General features: G+C 51.3%; 1 protein-coding gene across 1 annotated transcript; it reads right to left on the bottom strand.

Moving 5' to 3' along the window:
• Positions 1–2,524: 2,524 nt before the first annotated feature.
• On the bottom strand, positions 2,525–7,779 carry LOC309961822 (double homeobox protein 4-like protein 4; the record flags this gene model as incomplete). The annotated part of the gene is made up of 5 exons (XM_082839300.1): positions 2,525–3,214; positions 3,741–3,895; positions 4,303–4,423; positions 5,849–6,003; positions 7,737–7,779. The coding sequence occupies 5 exons, from the start codon at positions 7,777–7,779 to the stop codon at positions 2,525–2,527; spliced, it is 1,164 nt and encodes a 387-aa protein (XP_082695426.1).
• Between the last annotated feature and the right edge of the window lie 8,562 nt (positions 7,780–16,341).

Consider the following 16,341-nt stretch of genomic DNA (forward strand, 5'->3'; position numbering starts at 1 on the left):
GGGAAGGGGAAGGGAAAGGGGAAGGGGAAGGAGAGGGATATGTAGCACGTTACATGATGGATGATGACACAGCTGAGTTTGAAAGGAAAGCTTGGATTCCAAGTACAGCCATCCCAACATTATCGGTGCATTTGGGCTGCAGAGAATAGAAAAATTTAAAACAAACCAACAAAAGAAACCCCACCAAAAAATACAGAACCATGCCAAATGTGTTCTTTTGCCACCATGCTTCTTTGGCCACCACGTGGATTAACATGAGGATAGTGAGCTTATTCAGAAACAGTTGGCAATCAGAGTAATTACACCAGCAATTCATGAAAACGTGGCTGGTGTGTGTGTGTGTGTGTGTGTGTGTGTGTGTGTGTGTGCACGTGCGTAGGGGTGTTTGTGTGATCTGTGTGTTTGATTTTCTGTACCCACTAAGGTCGGTTGTCAGGTGGTACCCTTGGACGGATGTCACCGGGACCAGTAGGTGTCTGCAAGTCCCAGGGGGCCCAGGAGGATGTCCTGAGGAGGTGTATGTCCTAGTCCCTTGTCCTGCAGTGCCAGAGATCAGAGGGAGGCATGACCATCTTGTTGGATCAGGGGGGGTTTTCCCGAGTAGTTGGAAGTTTTGGCTGAGAAAATTAATCACTGAAACATGGGATTTGCTGGCTTCTCCCAGAAGGCACTGCCTGCCAGACCTGGATCACCTCCCTCCTGGACAATCCAGGTGGGATAAGCTTGCTTGGGGGAGCAGAAGCTGTGATCTGCATGGCAGCCAGGGAATCCTGAGAGCCTGCAGGTGTGTTTATGCACAGTGCACCACTGGCCTCCCTGTGGAGGTACCGCTGCCTGTCCCTGGCCTCTGAGGTTTCTCTGGAGCGGCCAGCATTGGACAACCAAGATGGTAAAGCCACAGTTCCTAGCTCTAGGAAGAGCCTGTGCAAGTCCTTCCACCCACAAGCATCTCAGTGTTTCCCGGAACACTGTGACCCAGTGTTCCCCCCACCCTCTTGAAAGCACCCACAAGCATCTCAGTGTTTCATGGCACACTGTGACCCAGTGTTCCCCCCACCCTCTTGAAAGCACCAACTCTTCCATAAGCTGTCTCCACATCTCCAATCCTACTTGTCCTGAGGCTACCGTGGCCAGATTCTTTTCCCAGAAGGCCTATGCCACCTGTGTGGCTCTTGAAAATGATGTTCCATTTCTGCCCAGTGAAAAGAAGGAGAGAGAGGGAGAGAGAAAGTGAAAGAGAAAGAGAGAGAGAAAGTGAGGGAGAGAGAGAGAGAGGGCGAGAGAGATAGAGAGAGAGAGAGAGAGAGAGAGAGAAAGTGAAAGAGAAAGAGAGTGAGAAAGTGAGGGAGAGAGAGAGAGGGAGAGAGAGCGAGAGAGCGCTGTATATAGCGCTAGAGATCTGGACAAATGGGAGCCTAAGACAGGGGAGTGACTGGGAGGGAGTTGAGGACTAGATGTATCTGCAGAGATATGCACACAATAGAGCTAGAGACCCGGATGCAGTTGTATCCAGAGACTCAGATACATTGTTGTTTACACATTAGATTATTTTAATACTTTGTGCCACTGACACTCCCATGCTGGACATGGGGCACACAGATTGAGCCAGTGGAGAATCACTCAACACAGAGTGTACGAGGCACATGTGTTGGAAAATATTTTTGAAAGAAGCAGTGGAAGGGATCATCTGCCATGACGTTACAATGCCACAGGCATTCGGTTTTTCAGTTCATTTGTTCATCACTTTAGTTATAACTTGGCTTATCTTTTGAGAGGTGTGTTCCTGTAGTGTGTAGCCGTGGACATGTAATGAGCCAGAGAGAGAGAGAGAGAGAGAGAGAGAGAGAGAGAGATGGAGAGTGATGATTTGTGTGCATAATCCATTGGGCACAGTTGTTACTATAAACCCTGGCAATGAAAGTGTTTGCATAGTTCTGTCCTTGTGTGCAAAGGCGATGCCCTCGAGGAACTCTTCCATACCATGCACCCAGAAAGCAAGTGAATGTTGTCACTGAGAGACTGTTTTCGTGATTCCACTAGGGTGTGTTTGTGGCTACAAGCTACGGGACTAGACAGGGGTATCTGGACCGCCTTCCATGCTGTCCCAGGTCATGGGAGGGATTTCACCTCTCTGAGGAAATGCGGGAGAAATCAAAGCGACAAAAGCACAACCAAGAACTTGAACTGAGTGCCAAGATTTATTGATTGGATCAATGGAATGTCACATACAACGGGGAAATCCAGTTCAGCGTTGGGTCCTCCTCGTTCTCATTGGAAGGTTTGAATTCCTTGAGGCTTCAGAGAGGGTGTCCCTCTTGGTGTGCAAGCTTTGTGACAGTCCGTGTGGAGCATGGCATCCCTCCTGGGCACAACGCAGTTGCTGTCGACAGTCAACTTGCCTTGTTCTCCCTGCCAGACACTATCATGAGCATTGCTTGTTCCTTCTTCTTTCTCTCCCCCATGGCTCTGCCTCCCAGGAAAGGAGGCTTGAAAGGGGCTCGGGGGAAGGCCTTCCTTCCTGCCCCTAAACCTGTGGCACTGGGGAGCCTGACAGTATGTCAAGCAGGGCCTTGAATTCTTCCTCGCTGAGGGGGGCTTCCAGGGTTGCTGCAAGTTCCTCTTCCTCTGTGTCCACATTCAGAAAAGGGCCTGCCTTGTCCAGAATGTCCACGTCTGACAAGAGTTCATCCAGGAGGCTTGAGGAGCCTGTAAGGGCTGAGCGCTGGGGCTGTTGCTCCAGCTGGGGAGATGTCTCTTCACCTGAGCTTGCCTGCTGCTGCCAGAAGTGTGTCTCTGGTGGTGCAGGTGGCCAGATGGCCCCCTGGGCAGGCTGCCCACTGGCGATGAGAGCATGTGACCGTTCGCCCCACGGAACTGTGGCCAGAAGAGGCTGTGGGTTCTGGCATCTCTGAAGGGCTGCCAGGCTGGGCTGGAGCATGATGAACATCAACGGCTGGCCCACACAGCACCCATAGGAAGCCTCTGGCCCAAGAAAGGAGGGGGAGAAAGCAGCAGTGGCCGCAGCAAAGGATTGCATGCTATCAGGTGCATGAGAGGGAGGATAACGATGAGAGCTTCTATGGACAGTGGGCAGGGTGCTTTGGTCCGACAGGGCAGTCACAGCTGATGTGGCATCAGGGCCTTTGGCTAAGGCATTCACAGGCCCACTAGCGCTCTGCTTTGGGTGCCGAGCTCTTCGGTTCTGGAACCATATCTAGGGAACCATATGGGGCGACAGGAGCATTAGCAGCGTGACAATCCAGATCGACTTGCCACTGCCTCATTCCCGGCCCACCCCAGCCCGCCCCAACCTGCCCTGCCCTGACCTGACATGCCCTCCAATCTGTCAGACCCATGGCAAGTACTGTTGGGCCTCACCTAAGGGCCATTTTTCCTATAGAGCTTTCACCTTGGCTCTTGAAAATGCGGGAGGATGTCAGGGCAACACAGGACTCACACCACTCTCCGCACCCCTCCCCACCCCTGTCTTTGAGGAGAGCTGGCATTGACCAGCTACAAACTCAGGCCCCTCCCTGGCTGCCCAGGACTTCCATTGCCCTGTCCTCTTCTGGAAATGGATGCCTTCAGATCAGCCCCCGTAGCGTATTCGTAAGACGAAAGGAACTTCCTCCCAATCTCCCGTCTCCAAGCCTACATATATCCAGCAACAACCCGTCGCAAGGGTTAACACTCCTTTCTCGTGGGAGAAGCCAAGTTCCGCCCACTGGTGGAGAACTTACCTGGATTCGAGGTTCGGGAATTCCTGTCTGGTGAGCCAATTCTTCCCTGGCAGCAATAGATGGAAATCGATCCCTCTCAAAGGCTTGCATAAGGACCCTTGTTTGAGAAAGAGAGATGAAAGTCCTCTTTCGCCTGGCCTCTCTTCCCATGCTTCCTAAAGAAGAACACACAGAGAAGAGAGGACATTCAGGCCAATTTCAGCACATTCACAGCAGATCCAGTGTGTGGTATGTAGGAAGCGGTATGTCATAGATCAAGATCGATACATCGATACACCTAACTCAGTGCTATGTGAAAACGCCCCATGTGACGGAAGAAGGCATTTCTGCACGTCCGGGCAGGTTCTGGACCCAAAGATTCCAAGCCTTCCTGGGCATGCATCTCCCCACCCTCCAAGAGGGGCATGATGCTCCTGGGTGGAACAGGAATGGGGCAAGATCCCAAGATATCATTGTTTCCTCTCTGAAGCGTTCTTGGACTCCCATGGTCATCCACGTTCATAGATGATTCTGTCTCAAGGAGATGCTCTTGGGAAATGCCTATGGAATGCCGGGTACTTACCTCGAGTCAAAGCCTCAGGTGGTGGGGGCCGCAGTGGCTGTGACTGCCCTCCTTTGCAGGCATTCTCCGACAGCAATCGGCTCTGCTTTAGGCGTCTTCTTCGTTGGTTTTGAAACCAAACCTGGGTACAAAGAAAGAAAGCCTTGTCTTTCAATGCTTATGCACGTACTTCCAAGATCTATTGCAGGGATGCACCATAGAACAAATGCACAAACGCACCAGCCAGCCGGCCGGCCAGCCAGTCGGCGAGCAACAAGCCGACTGATGGAGACCCAGTATGGCCCGTCTGCCCCCAGTGGAAATATTTACGATTCAAAGGGACTGAAGTCTCACTAGCATGTAGAATGTAGACTCCGGCTTTTACCTCTGAAGAAGTGCACCAGATTCCAGAATACACAGTCTGTGTCCGTGAAAATAGTCCTTCCTCTTCGAGTCACCTTACTGGTGTCCAGAGTAATGACTTGTGACACAGGAGGAGACAATGCTTGCTTTCCCACAGTCAGAATGGGATGGATAGCTAACTCTCTCTGTCTCTCTCCCCCGCCCCAGCCGTTCTCATCAAAACTACCATTTTCTCTGTGGGTCTTTTGGTCTCTGTCTACGATTCTCCACATCTACCTGTTGACGTCTGTCTCTGTTGAGACCCCCCCGGCTGCCCAAGTGACTGCCTGCCTGCCTTCCCCTCGCTCTGTCTCTGTCCCAGGCTCTCAGGCTCAATCTCCTTTCCCTCATTTGGTCTCTTTGCCTCCCGTTTCCCGTAGTCCATGCCCGATTCATGTCTCCCTGCCTCTCTTATGTCCCCACAGGCAGTACTGTCTCATAACATGCAATCGTATCCATTAGCAAGTGCCCCCATGAAAACCACTCTTCTCATGCTGCCTGGGAACTACTCATTGACAGTTACTACTCAGGGACTACATGCCTCCATCACTTTTAGGTCAGGAGGCTCTTATGTACCCGCTCCCCTTCTTCAGAATATGTGTCCTTGTCTTCAACAGTGAAACATTGTGCATGCTACCTCATTCCCCGAGGCCGAAGAGCAGTGTGGACCTGTGCTTGTGTGCGTGTGTGTGTGCATGTCTTTAGACATTTCTGATGGTGGTGTGTGGAAAATTGGACACCCTGAGAAAAAGTGTTCGTAGGGAAAGTCAATCAGTCTTTGGCGACGCTCTGTAAGGTCGCAGGCACGGTGTTCCTAACTTTGGTGACTCCTCTCCAACGTGCCCAGAGAGGGAAGTCTTCAGCACAGCTAGTTCCTCGGAGGCCAGCCATCAAGGTAACATCTCCTTGACACCACCAGGCCTTCCTGCTTCCTTGGCCCCTCGCCCTTTATACTTGACCACACATTTGAATGGACCTCTCGCCACACAGCTCAGTCTGGCCACGTTTTCCAAAGGGAGCCACCTTCTTGCCAAGATTCGAGTTCCTGCTGTCTGGAGCACCCCGAAGAGGAAAGCCCTAGAGTAAGGAGTGCAACTGGAGTGGGGCAACTTGCGTCTGGACATGGACCCCGAGAGAGAAAATGGATCGAGAGACTCGGTTGTACCTGAATTCTGCTTTCTGGAATGTCCAGTTCTCGTGCCAGCCATTCTCTGGTCGTTATCCCGGGATAGGGGTTCTGTTGAAAGAGTGCTTGCAGGGTGTCCTTCTGACTCAGACTCAGAACAAGCCTCCTCCTTCGCGATGGTCTTGAGAGTCGGCCTGTGGGAGAGAAGAGGGGGAATGTGTCAGGGGAGAATCCATGGAGGTGCAAATGAATGGTGCCGGCCCAGTGCTGGTCCCTGTGCCATGAGAAAAAGCTCTAAGCCAGGGGAAGACTCTGCATTTGGATAAACCGTGGGTACACCCCGAAAGCCACACTGAGTGGGACCCTGGGGGCTCAAGCTAAGCTGAGGGTCAAGGCTATGGGGATCACCTCACCATTCGCCAATGATCCACAGGACGCAATGCAAAGAGAAGGGGAAAGCCCTAGGAAAACAGGCTACCGTGACCAAAACGGGTGGAAGGATTTTCCACCTGTGGAGGCCTTGGAAAATCTTGATGGCTTCTACCAGATTTACCTCTAACTCTATGCTAACCATAGGAACCTGGCTTCTGAACTATCATTCGCACAGCATATCTGCACTTTCACTATTGGAAAGGAAAGTAGACGAAAGCCCAATGAAGCCAGACAAACACACAAGCCAACCCCCAACACAGAACACACTAGAGGATTGTTTAGAAAACCTATTTCTTTGAGCCATGACCAACGTGCTGCCCTGTCTGATGGCGCCAACCCACCCACACACCCACAACAGCCCAGTACTCCTCAGAAGATGAGTTTCCCTTTTAGTCACCGAGGTCATGGTGACTCTCCCCGTGTGCGTGCTATTCTTTCAGTTGGGCAGTCTGAAGGGCTGCCCCCCACCCCTTTCCTATTTGAGGTTGCCTATTTCTTGTAGCAAGGGAATGGATGGATGTTTGTTTCCTGCATTCTAAGGTGGGAGCCGGGTGTGATGGCCAGGGAGGGTGTGGTTTCAGGCACGTCCTGCACACCCTTGAGATCTTGAGTTTCCTGAAATCTCTCCAACTCTAGGTCAATGCCAACCCTTCTGCAAGGGCTACCTGCCCTAGCAGCTGGCAGCTGGTGACGTAGGGTCGTCTCCAGGTCTCCCTCTGGAAGGATTCAAGACAAGGCAAGGGTTTCGGATCCCCAACGGGGACTCCCTTTAAAAGCGCCCTTCCTTCCTGCCAGCTCCAAGGAACATATTTGGAAAGCACTCAAGGAACGGACTTGTCACACTGCAGATTTTGGCTTTCCAGAGACTCCTGCAGTGCCTACCTTGGAGTCTAATGAAAGACAGTTCGAGTGCTCCTGGAATCTCTGTTTCCCAGGTTCTAGCTTTCAGTTGTGCTCAAAGAAAATCTCTCTTTGTCTCGTAATCTTAACACATACTGGATGTGGATTATTTCCACGGACACCGTGGAAGTTAACCAGTTCAAATGGAACACACAACATAACAGAGCAAATCCGCAACAACAGCAAGAATAGAACATGTGAAACAAATTCAAAATCCCAAACACTGTCAACTGGAAAAGAGTGTCAGTTTAGTTGGGAACGTTATCAAATACTCGTGTTCCGTTCACTGCAAACACAGGCTGGGATTTTTAGTAGAGAAGCCATTGTCAGGCAACAGGGCTACCAACTTCCATGTGGATTTCTAGAAGGAAAACAAATGGAGCAGCAAACCAGAAATATCTACGTGAAATGCCCAAACCAAGGTGCATCCTTTTGGCCAAGTGATTCCAGAAACATGTCCCAGCATATCAGTGCATGCCATTTGGTGGCCATTGGGAAACTTCAATCTTCGTGGTGATCAACCCTTGGGTCGGGGAGGTGCATGAGTGTATTTGGATGATCCAAGCGCAGAGCCCAGATGCTGAGGGCAACGTACCTCTGGAGGTGCTGTATGTGCCGGATGAGCTGGACGAATCCATGGTGGGAGACCCACAGGGATGGCACGGAAACTGCTGGCCAACTGTTCAGTTCTCAGAAGCTCAGGGTTTATAATGGATGAGGATGCCACGCCCCTATTTATGTAAATAGCCACAGATGGTGCAGAACCCTTCCTTGCCAATTGAGAACCTGGAAGGAATCCCGAGAGGCAAGTGGGCGTTGGAATGGAAGGCCTGCTCGGAGGCTCCCAGGTCCCTTTGAAGCTGCCGCCCTCGTCATCCTTTGCCAGAATGCTTGGGGTCAAGTGCTCTCTCCTTTTCACACCTTTCAACATTCCACACATACTTTCTGTCTCCGTGGAATTCCCCACCTCTGAGTCATTCACGCTTAAGTGTGTCACTGTACTTTCCCAAATGGAGAGAGAACCTAGAGCCTAGTTTGCATCGAGTACGTTTCCCACTTCCCTCATCACCACCAGGACATCATTGCCTCACACTCCTAAAGCATTTCCTTGGCTGGGGTTTGAGTTCCCGATAATTCACATACTAAGCTTGAGTGCTTATCTAGTGTCTACTCATGGTCCTCAGCTGTTTGGGACTTTTTCAGAGGTACTCTGAAACCCATGCCGTTGCTCACATGCCATGGAGAGACCAGAGAAAGGGGCATGCCACACGTGTATGTTTCACAAGGAAAGGAACTTATTTTCAGTGCTTATCCTTGGCATACAAAAGAGAGAGTCGGTTTCACATTCAGTGGTCAACTGACAACTGTACCAAGAAGAAGAAGGAGAAGAGGAAGGGGAAGGGGAAGGGGAAGGGAAAGGGGAAGGGGAAGGAGAGGGATATGTAGCACGTTACATGATGGATGATGACACAGCTGAGTTTGAAAGGAAAGCTTGGATTCCAAGTACAGCCATCCCAACATTATCGGTGCATTTGGGCTGCAGAGAATAGAAAAATTTAAAACAAACCAACAAAAGAAACCCCACCAAAAAATACAGAACCATGCCAAATGTATTCTTTTGCCACCATGCTTCTTTGGCCACCACGTGGATTAACATGAGGATAGTGAGCTTATTCAGAAACAGTTGGCAATCAGAGTAATTACACCAGCAATTCATGAAAACGTGGCTGGTGTGTGTGTGTGTGTGTGTGTGTGTGTGTGTGCACGTGCGTAGGGGTGTTTGTGTGATCTGTGTGTTTGATTTTCTGTACCCACTAAGGTCGGTTGTCAGGTGGTACCCTTGGACGGATGTCACCGGGACCAGTAGGTGTCTGCAAGTCCCAGGGGGCCCAGGAGGATGTCCTGAGGAGGTGTATGTCCTAGTCCCTTGTCCTGCAGTGCCAGAGATCAGAGGGAGGCATGACCATCTTGTTGGATCAGGGGGGGTTTTCCCGAGTAGTTGGAAGTTTTGGCTGAGAAAATTAATCACTGAAACATGGGATTTGCTGGCTTCTCCCAGAAGGCACTGCCTGCCAGACCTGGATCACCTCCCTCCTGGACAATCCAGGTGGGATAAGCTTGCTTGGGGGAGCAGAAGCTGTGATCTGCATGGCAGCCAGGGAATCCTGAGAGCCTGCAGGTGTGTTTATGCACAGTGCACCACTGGCCTCCCTGTGGAGGTACCGCTGCCTGTCCCTGGCCTCTGAGGTTTCTCTGGAGCGGCCAGCATTGGACAACCAAGATGGTAAAGCCACAGTTCCTAGCTCTAGGAAGAGCCTGTGCAAGTCCTTCCACCCACAAGCATCTCAGTGTTTCCCGGAACACTGTGACCCAGTGTTCCCCCCACCCTCTTGAAAGCACCCACAAGCATCTCAGTGTTTCATGGCACACTGTGACCCAGTGTTCCCCCCACCCTCTTGAAAGCACCAACTCTTCCATAAGCTGTCTCCACATCTCCAATCCTACTTGTCCTGAGGCTACCGTGGCCAGATTCTTTTCCCAGAAGGCCTATGCCACCTGTGTGGCTCTTGAAAATGATGTTCCATTTCTGCCCAGTGAAAAGAAGGAGAGAGAGGGAGAGAGAAAGTGAAAGAGAAAGAGAGAGAGAAAGTGAGGGAGAGAGAGAGAGAGGGCGAGAGAGATAGAGAGAGAGAGAGAGAGAGAGAGAGAAAGTGAAAGAGAAAGAGAGTGAGAAAGTGAGGGAGAGAGAGAGAGGGAGAGAGAGCGAGAGAGCGCTGTATATAGCGCTAGAGATCTGGACAAATGGGAGCCTAAGACAGGGGAGTGACTGGGAGGGAGTTGAGGACTAGATGTATCTGCAGAGATATGCACACAATAGAGCTAGAGACCCGGATGCAGTTGTATCCAGAGACTCAGATACATTGTTGTTTACACATTAGATTATTTTAATACTTTGTGCCACTGACACTCCCATGCTGGACATGGGGCACACAGATTGAGCCAGTGGAGAATCACTCAACACAGAGTGTACGAGGCACATGTGTTGGAAAATATTTTTGAAAGAAGCAGTGGAAGGGATCATCTGCCATGACGTTACAATGCCACAGGCATTCGGTTTTTCAGTTCATTTGTTCATCACTTTAGTTATAACTTGGCTTATCTTTTGAGAGGTGTGTTCCTGTAGTGTGTAGCCGTGGACATGTAATGAGCCAGAGAGAGAGAGAGAGAGAGAGAGAGAGAGAGAGAGATGGAGAGTGATGATTTGTGTGCATAATCCATTGGGCACAGTTGTTACTATAAACCCTGGCAATGAAAGTGTTTGCATAGTTCTGTCCTTGTGTGCAAAGGCGATGCCCTCGAGGAACTCTTCCATACCATGCACCCAGAAAGCAAGTGAATGTTGTCACTGAGAGACTGTTTTCGTGATTCCACTAGGGTGTGTTTGTGGCTACAAGCTACGGGACTAGACAGGGGTATCTGGACCGCCTTCCATGCTGTCCCAGGTCATGGGAGGGATTTCACCTCTCTGAGGAAATGCGGGAGAAATCAAAGCGACAAAAGCACAACCAAGAACTTGAACTGAGTGCCAAGATTTATTGATTGGATCAATGGAATGTCACATACAACGGGGAAATCCAGTTCAGCGTTGGGTCCTCCTCGTTCTCATTGGAAGGTTTGAATTCCTTGAGGCTTCAGAGAGGGTGTCCCTCTTGGTGTGCAAGCTTTGTGACAGTCCGTGTGGAGCATGGCATCCCTCCTGGGCACAACGCAGTTGCTGTCGACAGTCAACTTGCCTTGTTCTCCCTGCCAGACACTATCATGAGCATTGCTTGTTCCTTCTTCTTTCTCTCCCCCATGGCTCTGCCTCCCAGGAAAGGAGGCTTGAAAGGGGCTCGGGGGAAGGCCTTCCTTCCTGCCCCTAAACCTGTGGCACTGGGGAGCCTGACAGTATGTCAAGCAGGGCCTTGAATTCTTCCTCGCTGAGGGGGGCTTCCAGGGTTGCTGCAAGTTCCTCTTCCTCTGTGTCCACATTCAGAAAAGGGCCTGCCTTGTCCAGAATGTCCACGTCTGACAAGAGTTCATCCAGGAGGCTTGAGGAGCCTGTAAGGGCTGAGCGCTGGGGCTGTTGCTCCAGCTGGGGAGATGTCTCTTCACCTGAGCTTGCCTGCTGCTGCCAGAAGTGTGTCTCTGGTGGTGCAGGTGGCCAGATGGCCCCCTGGGCAGGCTGCCCACTGGCGATGAGAGCATGTGACCGTTCGCCCCACGGAACTGTGGCCAGAAGAGGCTGTGGGTTCTGGCATCTCTGAAGGGCTGCCAGGCTGGGCTGGAGCATGATGAACATCAACGGCTGGCCCACACAGCACCCATAGGAAGCCTCTGGCCCAAGAAAGGAGGGGGAGAAAGCAGCAGTGGCCGCAGCAAAGGATTGCATGCTATCAGGTGCATGAGAGGGAGGATAACGATGAGAGCTTCTATGGACAGTGGGCAGGGTGCTTTGGTCCGACAGGGCAGTCACAGCTGATGTGGCATCAGGGCCTTTGGCTAAGGCATTCACAGGCCCACTAGCGCTCTGCTTTGGGTGCCGAGCTCTTCGGTTCTGGAACCATATCTAGGGAACCATATGGGGCGACAGGAGCATTAGCAGCGTGACAATCCAGATCGACTTGCCGCCGCCTCATTCCCGGCCCACCCCAGCCCGCCCCAACCTGCCCTGCCCTGACCTGACATGCCCTCCAATCTGTCAGACCCATGGCAAGTACTGTTGGGCCTCACCTAAGGGCCATTTTTCCTATAGAGCTTTCACCTTGGCTCTTGAAAATGCGGGAGGACGTCAGGGCAACACAGGACTCACACCACTCTCCGCACCCCTCCCCACCCCTGTCTTTGAGGAGAGCTGGCATTGACCAGCTACAAACTCAGGCCCCTCCCTGGCTGCCCAGGACTTCCATTGCCCTGTCCTCTTCTGGAAATGGATGCCTTCAGATCAGCCCCCGTAGCGTATTCGTAAGACGAAAGGAACTTCCTCCCAATCTCCCGTCTCCAAGCCTACATATATCCAGCAACAACCCGTCGCAAGGGTTAACACTCCTTTCTCGTGGGAGAAGCCAAGTTCCACCCACTGGTGGAGAACTTACCTGGATTCGAGGTTCGGGAATTCCTGTCTGGTGAGCCAATTCTTCCCTGGCAGCAATAGATGGAAATCGATCCCTCTCAAAGGCTTGCATAAGGACCCTTGTTTGAGAAAGAGAGATGAAAGTCCTCTTTCGCCTGGCCTCTCTTCCCATGCTTCCTAAAGAAGAACACACAGAGAAGAGAGGACATTCAGGCCAATTTCAGCACATTCACAGCAGATCCAGTGTGTGGTATGTAGGAAGCGGTATGTCATAGATCAAGATCGATACATCGATACACCTAACTCAGTGCTATGTGAAAACGCCCCATGTGACGGAAGAAGGCATTTCTGCACGTCCGGGCAGGTTCTGGACCCAAAGATTCCAAGCCTTCCTGGGCATGCATCTCCCCACCCTCCAAGAGGGGCATGATGCTCCTGGGTGGAACAGGAATGGGGCAAGATCCCAAGATATCATTGTTTCCTCTCTGAAGCGTTCTTGGACTCCCATGGTCATCCACGTTCATAGATGATTCTGTCTCAAGGAGATGCTCTTGGGAAATGCCTATGGAATGCCGGGTACTTACCTCGAGTCAAAGCCTCAGGTGGTGGGGGCCGCAGTGGCTGTGACTGCCCTCCTTTGCAGGCATTCTCCGACAGCAATCGGCTCTGCTTTAGGCGTCTTCTTCGTTGGTTTTGAAACCAAACCTGGGTACAAAGAAAGAAAGCCTTGTCTTTCAATGCTTATGCACGTACTTCCAAGATCTATTGCAGGGATGCACCATAGAACAAATGCACAAACGCACCAGCCAGCCGGCCGGCCAGCCAGTCGGCGAGCAACAAGCCGACTGATGGAGACCCAGTATGGCCCGTCTGCCCCCAGTGGAAATATTTACGATTCAAAGGGACTGAAGTCTCACTAGCATGTAGAATGTAGACTCCGGCTTTTACCTCTGAAGAAGTGCACCAGATTCCAGAATACACAATCTGTGTCCGTGAAAATAGTCCTTCCTCTTCGAGTCACCTTACTGGTGTCCAGAGTAATGACTTGTGACACAGGAGGAGACAATGCTTGCTTTCCCACAGTCAGAATGGGATGGATAGCTAACTCTCTCTGTCTCTCTCCCCCGCCCCAGCCGTTCTCATCAAAACTACCATTTTCTCTGTGGGTCTTTTGGTCTCTGTCTACGATTCTCCACATCTACCTGTTGACGTCTGTCTCTGTTGAGACCCCCCCGGCTGCCCAAGTGACTGCCTGCCTGCCTTCCCCTCGCTCTGTCTCTGTCCCAGGCTCTCAGGCTCAATCTCCTTTCCCTCATTTGGTCTCTTTGCCTCCCGTTTCCCGTAGTCCATGCCCGATTCATGTCTCCCTGCCTCTCTTATGTCCCCACAGGCAGTACTGTCTCATAACATGCAATCGTATCCATTAGCAAGTGCCCCCATGAAAACCACTCTTCTCATGCTGCCTGGGAACTACTCATTGACAGTTACTACTCAGGGACTACATGCCTCCATCACTTTTAGGTCAGGAGGCTCTTATGTACCCGCTCCCCTTCTTCAGAATATGTGTCCTTGTCTTCAACAGTGAAACATTGTGCATGCTACCTCATTCCCCGAGGCCGAAGAGCAGTGTGGACCTGTGCTTGTGTGCGTGTGTGTGTGCATGTCTTTAGACATTTCTGATGGTGGTGTGTGGAAAATTGGACACCCTGAGAAAAAGTGTTCGTAGGGAAAGTCAATCAGTCTTTGGCGACGCTCTGTAAGGTCGCAGGCACGGTGTTCCTAACTTTGGTGACTCCTCTCCAACGTGCCCAGAGAGGGAAGTCTTCAGCACAGCTAGTTCCTCGGAGGCCAGCCATCAAGGTAACATCTCCTTGACACCACCAGGCCTTCCTGCTTCCTTGGCCCCTCGCCCTTTATACTTGACCACACATTTGAATGGACCTCTCGCCACACAGCTCAGTCTGGCCACGTTTTCCAAAGGGAGCCACCTTCTTGCCAAGATTCGAGTTCCTGCTGTCTGGAGCACCCCGAAGAGGAAAGCCCTAGAGTAAGGAGTGCAACTGGAGTGGGGCAACTTGCGTCTGGACATGGACCCCGAGAGAGAAAATGGATCGAGAGACTCGGTTGTACCTGAATTCTGCTTTCTGGAATGTCCAGTTCTCGTGCCAGCCATTCTCTGGTCGTTATCCCGGGATAGGGGTTCTGTTGAAAGAGTGCTTGCAGGGTGTCCTTCTGACTCAGACTCAGAACAAGCCTCCTCCTTCGCGATGGTCTTGAGAGTCGGCCTGTGGGAGAGAAGAGGGGGAATGTGTCAGGGGAGAATCCATGGAGGTGCAAATGAATGGTGCCGGCCCAGTGCTGGTCCCTGTGCCATGAGAAAAAGCTCTAAGCCAGGGGAAGACTCTGCATTTGGATAAACCGTGGGTACACCCCGAAAGCCACACTGAGTGGGACCCTGGGGGCTCAAGCTAAGCTGAGGGTCAAGGCTATGGGGATCACCTCACCATTCGCCAATGATCCACAGGACGCAATGCAAAGAGAAGGGGAAAGCCCTAGGAAAACAGGCTACCGTGACCAAAACGGGTGGAAGGATTTTCCACCTGTGGAGGCCTTGGAAAATCTTGATGGCTTCTACCAGATTTACCTCTAACTCTATGCTAACCATAGGAACCTGGCTTCTGAACTATCATTCGCACAGCATATCTGCACTTTCACTATTGGAAAGGAAAGTAGACGAAAGCCCAATGAAGCCAGACAAACACACAAGCCAACCCCCAACACAGAACACACTAGAGGATTGTTTAGAAAACCTATTTCTTTGAGCCATGACCAACGTGCTGCCCTGTCTGATGGCGCCAACCCACCCACACACCCACAACAGCCCAGTACTCCTCAGAAGATGAGTTTCCCTTTTAGTCACCGAGGTCATGGTGACTCTCCCCGTGTGCGTGCTATTCTTTCAGTTGGGCAGTCTGAAGGGCTGCCCCCCACCCCTTTCCTATTTGAGGTTGCCTATTTCTTGTAGCAAGGGAATGGATGGATGTTTGTTTCCTGCATTCTAAGGTGGGAGCCGGGTGTGATGGCCAGGGAGGGTGTGGTTTCAGGCACGTCCTGCACACCCTTGAGATCTTGAGTTTCCTGAAATCTCTCCAACTCTAGGTCAATGCCAACCCTTCTGCAAGGGCTACCTGCCCTAGCAGCTGGCAGCTGGTGACGTAGGGTCGTCTCCAGGTCTCCCTCTGGAAGGATTCAAGACAAGGCAAGGGTTTCGGATCCCCAACGGGGACTCCCTTTAAAAGCGCCCTTCCTTCCTGCCAGCTCCAAGGAACATATTTGGAAAGCACTCAAGGAACGGACTTGTCACACTGCAGATTTTGGCTTTCCAGAGACTCCTGCAGTGCCTACCTTGGAGTCTAATGAAAGACAGTTCGAGTGCTCCTGGAATCTCTGTTTCCCAGGTTCTAGCTTTCAGTTGTGCTCAAAGAAAATCTCTCTTTGTCTCGTAATCTTAACACATACTGGATGTGGATTATTTCCACGGACACCGTGGAAGTTAACCAGTTCAAATGGAACACACAACATAACAGAGCAAATCCGCAACAACAGCAAGAATAGAACATGTGAAACAAATTCAAAATCCCAAACACTGTCAACTGGAAAAGAGTGTCAGTTTAGTTGGGAACGTTATCAAATACTCGTGTTCCGTTCACTGCAAACACAGGCTGGGATTTTTAGTAGAGAAGCCATTGTCAGGCAACAGGGCTACCAACTTCCATGTGGATTTCTAGAAGGAAAACAAATGGAGCAGCAAACCAGAAATATCTACGTGAAATGCCCAAACCAAGGTGCATCCTTTTGGCCAAGTGATTCCAGAAACATGTCCCAGCATATCAGTGCATGCCATTTGGTGGCCATTGGGAAACTTCAATCTTCGTGGTGATCAACCCTTGGGTCGGGGAGGTGCATGAGTGTATTTGGATGATCCAAGCGCAGAGCCCAGATGCTGAGGGCAACGTACCTCTGGAGGTGCTGTATGTGCCGGATGAGCTGGACGAATCCATGGTGGGAGACCCACAGGGATGGCACG

Source organism: Leucopleurus acutus (genome assembly GCF_964270905.1).
Source record: "Leucopleurus acutus genome assembly, chromosome: 5".
Taxonomy (NCBI): Eukaryota; Metazoa; Chordata; class Mammalia; order Artiodactyla; family Delphinidae; genus Leucopleurus; species Leucopleurus acutus.